The 12138-nt window shown below is 31.5% G+C and overlaps 1 protein-coding gene across 1 annotated transcript; it reads left to right on the plus strand.

Annotated features, from left to right (window-relative positions):
* The first annotated feature begins 11025 nt into the window (after positions 1-11025).
* LOC128033946 (secreted RxLR effector protein 161-like) lies at positions 11026-11622 on the plus strand. Its single transcript, XM_052622448.1, has one exon. It carries the CDS (start codon positions 11026-11028, stop codon positions 11620-11622), a length of 597 nt encoding a protein of 198 aa, XP_052478408.1.
* Positions 11623-12138: the final 516 nt, after the last annotated feature.

The following is a 12138-nucleotide window of genomic DNA, read 5'->3' on the forward strand; positions in this document are numbered from 1 at the left end:
AAAGTTAGAAATGTGAAGAGACTTGAATATGAAGAGTGAAGAGACTTAAAGATAAAAAGTTATACACATGAATAGTTACAACTCCTATAGCATTTAAGTTATGTAAATGAATAGTCACGACTCCATATGTAGATGAATAGTCACTTACAACTCCTATATAAAGAGTTGTATGTGATGAAGAATTTTAAGTGTGAGTGAAATAAAAATTTATTAGAAAGGGTGTTTTCTTTCTTCCATAAAAATTATTTCTCTTTTCATTATATTCTTTATCATTTTCTTTGTTTTTTTCTCCAAATATATATCAATTTTCTACAAATTGGTATCAGAGTCTTGTTCGATCGAAATGAACAATTCTATTCCTCTTTCTTCCGTTCCCCAATTAACCAAAGAAAATTATGGCAAATGGAGTATCCAAATGAAGGCTCTTCTTGGATCTCTAGAAGTTTGGGAGATTGTTGAAAAAGGTTATAATGAAGTTGAGGCTGAAGAGGAGGAATGATTAACACAAGTTCAAAAAGAGAGTCTAAAAAAATTAAAGAAGGAAAATCAACGAGCCTTATTTTGGATATATCAAGGAGTTCAATCATATGAAGCGGCTTGGGAAAAAATAACTTGTGCCACCACGGCAAAACAAGCATGGGAGTTTTTACAAAATTCATTCAAAGGAGATGAAAAGGTGAAAAGAGTTTGGTTGCAATGTAACAGCCCAATTTTCAGTAGTGTCGGAATAGTGATTTGAGATCACTAAATCTGATGAAAACGTTAGAAAAATTTATTAATTAATAATTATAAGTTCAGCGTGATTTTAGAAATATTTTTGAATGAGTGAATTTTGTGATTTAAAAGAAATTACTAGGTAAATTGGGTCAAAAACGAGGTATCGAGACCTCGATATTATAAACTGAGCCGTAAATATTTTTATAAATAATTACGGAGTGTCATTAGGGTAGTATTAAAGTTTCGTTAAGAAATTTTAATGTTCCGATGGTTAATTCATTAAAAAGGACTAAATTGCAACAATGGTAAAAGTTTAATTATAGATTAAAGAAAAGTTAAAAGGACTAAATAGGTAAATATGCCAAGTCTCATAAATGAGGCGGCATATGCATGATAAAATCTGAGATTTTTTTAAGTATATTATTATTTTATTGTAAATTATATTATATTATTATATTATATTGTAAATTATATTATATTATTATATTTTAAATAAACAAAATTGTTGACAAATGTATGGTGTATATGATGACATGTGGAAAAATAAAATACATATATTAGTAATTATTACACATTTACTTATTATTTAAGTAAATAATTTTATATTATTATTTTATTGTTATTATATTAAACTAATGAAATAAAAGATAGAAAAGAGAATAGAAAGCAGAATAGCATGGACGAAACAGAGAAGGAAAGAAGGAAAGAAAGAAAAGAAAATTGAGGTTTTGAGGTTCTAAGCTCATTTGGTAAGTCAATTTAATCCATTTTCTCTTAGTTTTGATGTTTTTGGAATCCTAGAGATAAATACTACTTGATCTATGTTGATATTTTGAAAGTTAGTAGATTATTAGATGATGTTCATGTTGAATAAATTGAAGTGTTAGGGGTTAAATTGATTGAATTTCAAGTTAGAAGTTAGTAAAGGATTTAATTGTAAAATAAAGTGTAAGTTTTGAAAAGTAGGGACTAAATTGAAAGAATCCCGAAATTAGGAATTTATGGTGAAATTGAAGAGCTAAATTGAGTCTGTAGTAAGAATTAAGAGAGAATATTGAGTTAGAATGGGAAAATAAAATTAATATTGATAAGAGATTAAATTAGAATTTGGGTAAAGTTTAGGTACAAAAGGAAATATTTTAATAAAATTGTGTATTAATGATTTTAATTGTTTAATTACGTAGCTAATGTCGTGCAAGAGTTATTGTCCAGAAAGGAAAGGAGAAGGTGAACAAGGAGTGACTCGAGAGAAATTTGGTTAGTATTATCATAATTCAAATCTTATTATTATTAATTATTGTGTTTTAATTAGAATGTATGGTAAATAAATAAAGTAAGAAATTTGGTATGATAATATTTCTTTGAATGGAGTAGATTTCTAGTGAATATAATTATTGAGATTAAGTAATCGATATTGAACTGAATGAAATTAGATTGAATTGTGATTATATGTGAGTAATTGAGATGAATATTGAATTAAGAAAGTGAAATTGAAATGTGATTATTGAATAGAAATTGAAATGGTTTGAATTGAATCATTGAATTGAACTGGAATATTGAAATTGGTGATTGATATGGATTTTATTGGAATTGAATTGAGAAAGTGGAAATTGATATGTGAGACTGATATTGAACTGAATTAGGGAATACTGAATATTGTTATGTATAATGCATTGAATTATAAAATTTATGAAGTAATAAATTACTATAATACTGTGAAAATGATTGAAATAAGGAATTTATAATTGATACTGAACTAAGACGAAAATTGTACTGAAAAGTGAATTAAATACCCTATTAACTAGTCGGGCTAGTCGGATATAGTTGGCATGCCATAGGATATGGAAAAGTACGGGTATTTTTTGAAACTATCGATCGTGCACGTATGTGCCGACTCTCGTTATCGTTATCATATCATTACAGATTCAGACTTTGTGTGTTGAATCTTTATCTTTATTGATTCGATACTTTGTATGTCGAATAATGTTACTGTTACTGTTACCGTTACCGATTCGGCACTTTGTGTGTCGAACATCTTATTCAATTCTTGATTAATGTTCTTGGTGTGTTTGGTTGGAATCGTGTATCCGCCAAAGTCCGAGTCAAGTTAATAGGGTAAATGGATAACTTTGATAATATAAATTTTATTGAATGATCTTGAATATGAATCAAAATGAGATATTAAATTGACATATGGAAATAAAATGTATGAACTAGCGGTTCAAGAAATAGATAATGATATAGTTCATGAAATGGTTTTGATAGTATGTGATGATGTAAAATTATAAGTAAAGAAAAGCAAATTGAAATAGCTATTGTTGAGAAATGAGAAGTGAAAATAAAATGACTTGAAATAGTGAAATTAAATTTCAAACAAGTTTTTATACTCCGAATTAGTAAGATAAGTTAAGTAACGCCTCGTGCTCGACTCCGGAAACGGTCTCGGGTAAGGGGTGTTACATTTAGTGGTATCAGAGCTATCAGGTTTAGCCGATTCTCGGACTAAATCGAGCTCGAAATTGAGTTTAGAGGTACATGCCATAATTGAGTCGAATTGAGTCGGGATTTGGATGCTGATATATTTGTTTATGTTTTATAGTTGAAAATGTTGAATGATTATGATAATGATAAATGTTATGTTATACTTGTGTATATATAAGAGAGTCAAATTTTGAGGCTTTACAACCTTCACCCCCCTCAACTGTACAATGGAATTTACAAGAATTATATTCATTAAGTTTACAAGTGTGAAATTGAAGAGTACAATAATTGAAGGAATAATAATGCAGTCAAAGTTGAAGACGGGATAGCAAGTAAAGAGAGTTCTAGAAAAGATATCAGACTTTTTTTAAAGATTATTTGGGATACGCAATGTCGCTATTAAGGGAGAAGTTATTCACAAGGAATCGACTTATTCAGGTATAAAATTTAAAGAGCAGGTTAATCAAAAATTTCTTCTGAATTGACTTCTTTACTGATTGGGATAATGTGAGATTATTGATGACTTTAGTAATTAGTGGGATAGTGTTGGAAATTGCAGAGATATCTGAATGCAACTGTTATAGTCGGGTATGTTACAGCGATCTCTTCTGGGTATTCTATATGGGTATTCTATATGTTCTTTTATCCTCAGAGGTATATGCAACTATTTATTTTCAGATATGATTCTTATCATATTGAAAGGCTGGTTAATTCATGATGGGTATTGCTCTATCTTTCTTTGGTTTTCTAATCTATTATGTTCGATAGAAGATTTGATGATAAGACTCATATGAAACGATTTTCTATTTCTACTGGTTGAAGCTCCAAATTACATATATGGAATTTATATTGTCTTTATCACAACTATTTCTAGTGCGTACGAGCGATATTCTTCTTTTGGATTTTCTCTGGGATATCATCGATTTCTTTATCATTCAATGTGGTTTTTCTTCTTGAAAATTCAGTATAGCTTCACATCTTGGATTTTATTATCTCGGTTTTCTTATCATTCTTATGGTCTAATCTTATTTATTGAACATGGTTCATTTATAGAAGTTATTCATTGGCCAGAGGTAATTATATTTATTACTGTTATAAATCTTGGTTTGATCATGGAAGCTCAGTGATATGGATCCCAGATTATAGAAGTTGTATTACTGCACTGGTTGTTATTGGGACTACTTTTGATTTTCTTCATCTATTTTGAAGTGCACTATTGATGTTAAGATATTGTTCTATCTATACGGTTGGAACGTCGGTTCTATTATAGCACTATATTTTTTTTAATCTATCTAATGGTTGTGGCTTCGGTATAGTTCAAAGCTTCGATGATAATAATTGAAGTAGCTTTATTATATATAATCTCTTTCTAGTTCTCGTGACAAGGGTTGACATCAGCAAAAGAGTAGATGGAGGAAGATTGAACTCAAACTTGTATTTTGGTTTTCACTTCTCAGGTAATCCTGAATTATGGTCAACAAGTCAATAATGGGATGTTATAATTTGTTTGATTTAATGCTGTTTGTGGTAATTTTCGGTTGATATTCCGGGAGGATTATGATATATGGTATATCTGGATTGTTTTGACAACAAGAAGAATGGATTATTTTGAAATGTTATTATCTGATGGATAAAATCGACTCAGTTGTTCTAATCAGAGTAGGTTATTCATTGAAAAGTTAATTGAGTTATAATCAGTGATGGAATCAGTACATTTTGGGTCTTTACAATGGGTTTAAATTATTTACTATCTTCTGGCTGGATGGGTTTTCAAGGTCTTTGTTCGAAGGTATTAGATAAGATGGTTCAGGTTCATAGATTGCAAGAGATGGCTCTGCTGTGATAAAGGATGAAGGATAATCCGTAGGCAACTGGTTGTTATGCATTTGAGTTTATTCTCAAGTTTTGGAATAAATTTTGTGTATTCATTGGTAAATAGACGGACAGTCAGAATGAGAACTTCAGATTCTAGAAGACTTGACACAGAAATATATCTATCAGGTCAGCTCTAATCGGGGAAAATATTATTATGGGTTGAAATTGTTTCGATTGTTGAAGTTATCACATTGGTATAAAATGATATTGTTGGACACTTTCCAAGGAAAGGGAAATAGATATCTGTTGAAAGTTACAGATGCAACCACGTCAAAAATATCAGTCAGAGTTTCATAATTCGGGTTTCTCAGTTATGTTTTGATAGACGATTACTGGAAATTTCTCGGTAATTATACTACTAGTGAAAAAGTGATGGCAGGAAAACATCAGAGCTATTCAGTTAAGTTCAGGCATAGCATCAAGTTCTAAAATGAGTTCTGACATGAGTTTGGAAGTGATATGAATTATGATTAATTTTTATGGACTTCGATTGACATGGTGGAAGAAAGATTTGACTTAATAGCTTGTATCAGGTGAGAAATTTCGAGGACGAAATTGTTTAAGGGGGGAAGAGTTGTAACAGCCCAATTTTCAGTAGTGTCAGAATAGTGATTTGAGATCACTAAATCTGATGAAAACGTTAGAAAAATTTATTAATTAATAATTATAAGTTCAGCGTGATTTTAGAAATATTTTTGAATGAGTGAATTTTGTGATTTAAAAGAAATTACTAGGTAAATTGGGTCAAAAACGAGGTATCGAGACCTCGATATTATAAACTGAGCCGTAAATATTTTTATAAATAATTACGGAGTGTCATTAGGGTAGTATTAAAGTTTCGTTAAGAAATTTTAATGTTCCGATGGTTAATTGATTAAAAAGGACTAAATTGCAACAATGGTAAAAGTTTAATTATAGATTAAAGAAAAGTTAAAAGGACTAAATAGGTAAATATGCCAAGTCCCATAAATGAGGCGACATATGCATGATAAAATCTGAGATTTTTTAAGTATATTATTATTTTATTGTAAATTATATTATATTATTATATTATATTGTAAATTATATTATATTATTATATTTTAAATAAACAAAATTGTTGACAAATGTATGGTGTATATGATGACATGTGGAAAAATAAAATACATATATTAGTAATTATTACACATTTACTTATTATTTAAGTAAATAATTTTATATTATTATTTTATTGTTATTATATTAAACTAATGAAATAAAAGATAGAAAAGAGAATAGAAATGAATAGCATGGACGAAACAGAGAAGGAAAGAAGGAAAGAAAGAAAGAGAAAATTGAGGTTTTGAGGTTCTAAGCTCATTTGGTAAGTCAATTTAATCCATTTTCTCTTAGTTTTGATGTTTTGGAATCCTAGAGATAAATACTACTTGATCTATGTTGATATTTTGAAAGTTAGTAGATTATTAGATGATGTTCATGTTGACTAAATTGAAGTGTTAGGGGTTAAATTGATTGAATTTCAAGTTAGAAGTTAGTAAAGGATTTAATTGTAAAATAAAGTGTAAGTTTTGAAAAGTAGGGACTAAATTGAAAGAATCCCGAAATTAGGGATTTATGGTGAAATTGAAGAGCTAAATTGAGTCGTAGTAAGAATTAAGAGAGAATATGGAGTTAGAATGGGAAAATAAAATTAATATTGATAAGAGATTAAATTAGAATTTGGGTAAAGTTTAGGTACAAAAGGAAATATTTTAATAAAATTGTGTATTAATGATTTTTAATTGTTTAATTACGTAGCTAATGTTGTGCAAGAGTTATTGTCCGAGAAAGGAAAGGAGAAGGTGAACAAGGAGTGACTCGAGAGAAATTTCGGTTAGTATTATCATAATTCAAATCTAATTATTATTAATTATTGTGTTTTAATTAGAATGTATGGTAAATAAATAAAGTAAGAAATTTGGTATGATAATATTTCTTTGAATGGAGTAGATTTCTAGTGAATATAATTATTGAGATTAAGTAATCGATATTGAACTGAATGAAATTAGATTGAATTGTGATTATATGTGAGTAATTGAGATGAATATTGAATTAAGAAAGTGAAATTGAAATGTGATTATTGAATAGAAATTGAAATGGTTTGAATTGAATCATTGAATTGAACTGGAATATTGAAATTGGTGATTGATATGGATTTTATTGGAATTGAATTGAGAAAGTGGAAATTGATATGTGAGACCGATCTTCGAATCAATTAGGGAATCTGGATATTGTTTTGAGTACTGAGTGAATTGTGAAAATACTGAATATTGTTATGTGTAATGCATTGAATTATAAAATTTCAAGTAATAAATTACTATAATCTTGTGAAAATGATTGAAATAAGGAATTTATAATTGATCTTGAACTAAGACGAAAATTGTAATTGAAAAGTGAATTAAATACCTATTAACTAGTCGGGCTAGTCGGATATAGTTGGCATGCCATAGGATATGGAAAAGTGCACGGGTATTTGAAACTTCTTGATCGAACGCACGTATGTGCCGACTCATCGTTATCGTTATCATATTCATTATGATTCAAGACTTTGTGTGTTGAATATCATTATCATTATCGATTCGATACTTTGTGTGTCGAATCGTTATCTTATATCTTTATCAGATTACCGATTCGGCACTTTGTGTGTCGAACATCTTTATTAAGTTCTTGATTAATGTTCTTGGTGTGTTTGGTTGGAACTGTATCCGCCAAAGTCCGAGTCAAGTTAATAGGGTAAATGGATAATTTTGATAATATAAATTTTATTGAATGATCTTGAATATGAATCAAAATGAGATATTAAATTGACATATGGAAATAAAATGTATGAACTAGCGGTTCAACAAATAGATAATGATATAGTTCATGAAATGGTTTTGATAGTATGAGATGATGTAAAATTATAAGTAAAGAAAAGCAAATTGAAATAGCTATTGTTGAGAAATAAGAAGTGAAAATAAAATGACTTGAAATAGTGAAATTAAATTTCAAACAAGTTTTTATACTCCGAATTAGTAAGATAAGTTAAGTAATGCCTCGTGCTCGACTCCGGAAACGGTCTCGGGTAAGGGGTGTTACATGCAAACTCTTCGAGGGGAGTTTGAAAGATTGCAAAAAACAGAGTCGGAATCAGTTTCTGATTACTGTTCACGGGTTTTGTCCATAGTCAACCAATTTAAAAGAAATGGTGAAACTATGGATGATATTTCTGGTGTTGAAAAAATCCTCCGTTCTTTGGATTCCAGATTTGACTACATTGTGGTAGCCATTGAAGAATCAAAGGACTTGAGTACCATGACTATTGATGAACTCACAAGTTCGTTGCAAGCCCATGAAGAAAGATTAAACAAGAAGAAGAAGGAAATAGATCTAGATCAAGCACTCCAGTCAAAGTTGTCTCTAAATGAGAAGAAATGAGATTTTAAAAATCAAAGAGGGAGAGATCGTGGTCATAGAAGAGGAAGAAATTTTAGAGGAAGAGGCTCAAATGCTCGTGAAAGAGGTGAAGACGCAAGCACGGAGAATGGATGGAAAGAAGCCAACCAAAGTCAAAATTTTAGAGGATCACAAAGAAGACGTGGACGTGGAAATCAAAAAGGAAGAGGTCGTGGCTATTTTGAATGTTATCATTGTCGCAAACCTGGTCATTTGACAAGTGAATGCTGGTACAAGAAAGAAGAGAAAAATGAAGCTAATATAGTACAAAATAATCAAGAGCAAAAGCAAGAAACTTTGTTGCTCGTATCTCATGGTGGAGAGATTAATGATGTCTGGTACATAGACAGTGGTGCTAGCAAGCATATGACAGGTAACAAAAATTTATTTTCGAAATTCTTTGAATCTAATTGTGGAGAAGTAAAAGTAGGAGATGGCAAAGCTTACAAAGTTAGCGGTGTTGGTGAGTTGGAGTTCAAAATAAAGTAAGGAAGGGTAGAGAAAATGTCTGAAGTTTATTTTGTTCCTGGTCTTAAAAATAATCTGCTTAGCGTTGGGCATCTCTTGAAGAAGGGGTATGATATTCATTTCCGTGACATGGCTTGCTATTTGTAAAAGAAAAATCAGGTTGTTGCTAGAGTTGGAGTGGCATTAAATAATTTTTTTCTCTCACCCTTCAAAATCAGAATATGTCTTGCTTTATTGGTGCTCATAAAGGAGTTTCAAAGTTATGGCATGATAGATATGGACATTTGAACTATGGAAATTTGGAGATGCTTTCAATGAAGATGATGGTCAAAGGTTTACCATAAATCGATCGGCTTGATGATGTTTGTGAAGCATGTCAGCTTGGAAAGCAACACAAAATTGCTTTTCCTTCTCAATCCTCGTGGAAAGCAAGAAGACCATTGCAACTTATTCATTCGGAACTTTGTGGTCCAATGACAGTTTCATCTTTGAGAGGTAATCGTTACTTATATCTCTTTTATTGATGATTACTCAAGAAAATTATGGGTTTATTGTGTCAAAGAAAAATCAGAGGCTTTTCAGAGATTCCAAGATTTCAAGGCAGAAGTGGAGAACTTTACTGGGCTGAAAAATAACGCCTTGCAGACAGAGCATGGAGGTGAATATTTTTCAAAAGAATTTGAGAAATATTGTCGAGATAGTGGCATCCAGCATGAAATGACAGTCCGTCATACACCTCAGCAAAATGGTGTGTGTGAAAGAAAGAACAGAACAATTATGGAAATGGCTAGATGTCTTCTTAAGAAGAAGAGGTTATCAAGAAGATTTTGGGCTGAAGTTATTTCCTGTGCAATTTATCTTATAAACAGATCACTGACAAGAAGCTTGGAGAATTGCACACCACATGAGGCGTAGTATGGTACAAAGCCTAGTGTTCGTCATCTTAGAGTATTTGGGAGTGTTGCTTACTCTCATATTCCAGATGCAATGAGAAGCAAGTTGGATGACTAGTCAGAGAAATGCATTTTCATTGGCTATAGTGAAAGAAGTAAGGCATACAAGTTGTACAATCTGGTGACAAAGAAGATTGTGATAAGCCGAGATGTTCGGTTTGATGAAAATTCCATGTTTGAAGATATGGAAGTTGAAAAGGAAAATTTGCCAATTTTTCCTTTTGAACCTGAAGAAGAAGAAGAGGCAGTAATTGAGAATGCTGAAGATGATGCTCAAGTAGAAAATCCTCCTGCTTCCCCAAGTTCTTCATCAAATTCTTCTTCATCCAGCCTGATCCGAAAAACGAGAAGCATCCAAGAGTTATATAATGTAACTGATGAAGTTGTGCAAAATGATGTTGTATTCTTTGCCTTCTTTGCAGGAGAAGATTCAATTTCTTTTGATGATGCATATCAAGAAGAAATATGGAGGAAAGCCATGAAAGAAGAGATTTGCTCAATTGAAAACAATGATACATGGGAGCTCACAAATTTACTGCAGCACAAGAATTCAATTGGAGTCAAATGGGTGTACAAGACAAAGATGAATCTGAATGGCTCTATCAACAAGTACAAGGCAAGACTGGTTGCAAAAGGATACAAGCAAAAGGAAGGAGAAGATTTTACAGAGGTATTTGCTCCAGTTTCAAGACTAGAGACAATTCAGTTACTTATTTCTCTTGCTGCCCAAAACAATTGGAAAATGTTCCAAATGGACGTAAAATCTGCGTTTTTGAATGATGTTCTCAAATAAGAAGTCTATGTTGATCAACCACCAGGGTTTGTCAAAAAATGAGAAGAAGAAAAAGTTTACAAGTTGAAGAAAGCTTTGTATGGGTTGAAGCAATCACCCCGAGCTTGGTACAGCCGCATCGATTCTTATTTTTAGAAGTGTGGATTCTAGAAATCTCCATATGAGCATACTCTCTACATCAAAGGCAATTCTCAAGGAAGATTTATGATTGTAAGTCTCTACATTGATGATCTTATTTTCACAGGAAATAATGTGAAGATGTTGAAAGAATTTCAGCACTCAATGATGGCAGAATTTAAGATGACAGATTTAGGAGAACTTCATCATTTTCTTGGCATTGAAGTTCATCAATCCGAGAAAGGAATTTTTATTTCACAAGAGAGCTACGCAAAGGAAGTTCTAAAACAGTTCATGATGGAAAATGCGAATCCAGTCTCTACTCCATGCATTACAAGTCTGAAGTTATCTAAAGAGGGTGAAGGAAAGCTTGTCAATTCCACCATATTCAGAAGTTTGGTTGGGAAGTTGATGTATCTGACTTCGACAAGGCCTGACATCGTGTATGTTGTTAGCTTGGTGAGTAGATTCATAGAGAAACCTTACTCCAACCACTGGGAGGTTGCCAAGAGAATATTGAGATATGTGAAGGGAACCATTGAGTATGGAATTTTCTATAAAGCTAATACATTAGTTGATCTCATTGGTTATACGGATAGTGATTTAGCAGGAAGCATTGATGATAGCAGAAGCACTTCTGGTTATGTTTTTCACCTTGGTAGTGGTGCAGCTTCATGGAGCTCAAAGAAGCAATCAGTTGTGGCGTTTTCGACTACAGAAGTTGAATATATCGCTGCATCTTATGCAGGATGTCAATTGATTTGATTACGTGAAATTTTGGAGAGTCTTAAGCAAAAGCAGAGCAAGTCAACGATTTTGTTTTGTGACAATAGTTCTACTATTTCGGTCACAAAAGATCCAGTTCTTCATAGAAGGACAAAACAGATTCGCATTCGGTATCACTTCTTGAGGGAACTAGTGAATAATGGTGATATCCAAGTTGAATATTGCAAGACAGAAGATCAGATGGCTGATATCTTCACAAAGCCGCTAAGTGGACAAGTCTTTAAGAAAAATGTTGAAAGGTTGAGAGTTCGAAGCAAGTTTAATTTAAGGGAGGCATTGTTGGCACATAATTAAATTAATCTTGCACAAATAAATTATGAAAAGTTAGAAATGTGAAGAGACTAGAATATGAAGAGTGAAGAGACTTGAATATGAAGAGTGAAGAGACTTGAAGATAAAAAGTTATACACAACTCCTATAGCATTTAAGTTATGTAAATGAATAGTCACAACTCCTTATGTAGATGAATAGTCATTTACAACTCCTATATAAAGA

The sequence above is a fragment of the Gossypium raimondii genome, chromosome 10, assembly GCF_025698545.1.
Source record: "Gossypium raimondii isolate GPD5lz chromosome 10, ASM2569854v1, whole genome shotgun sequence".
In the NCBI taxonomy this organism is placed as follows: domain Eukaryota; kingdom Viridiplantae; phylum Streptophyta; class Magnoliopsida; order Malvales; family Malvaceae; genus Gossypium; species Gossypium raimondii.

Excerpts from the sequence above, each read along its gene's own strand:
- LOC128033946 (XM_052622448.1), top strand. The coding sequence starts at position 11,026 with ATGGCAGAATTTAAGATGACAGATTTAGGAGAACTTCATCATTTTCTT.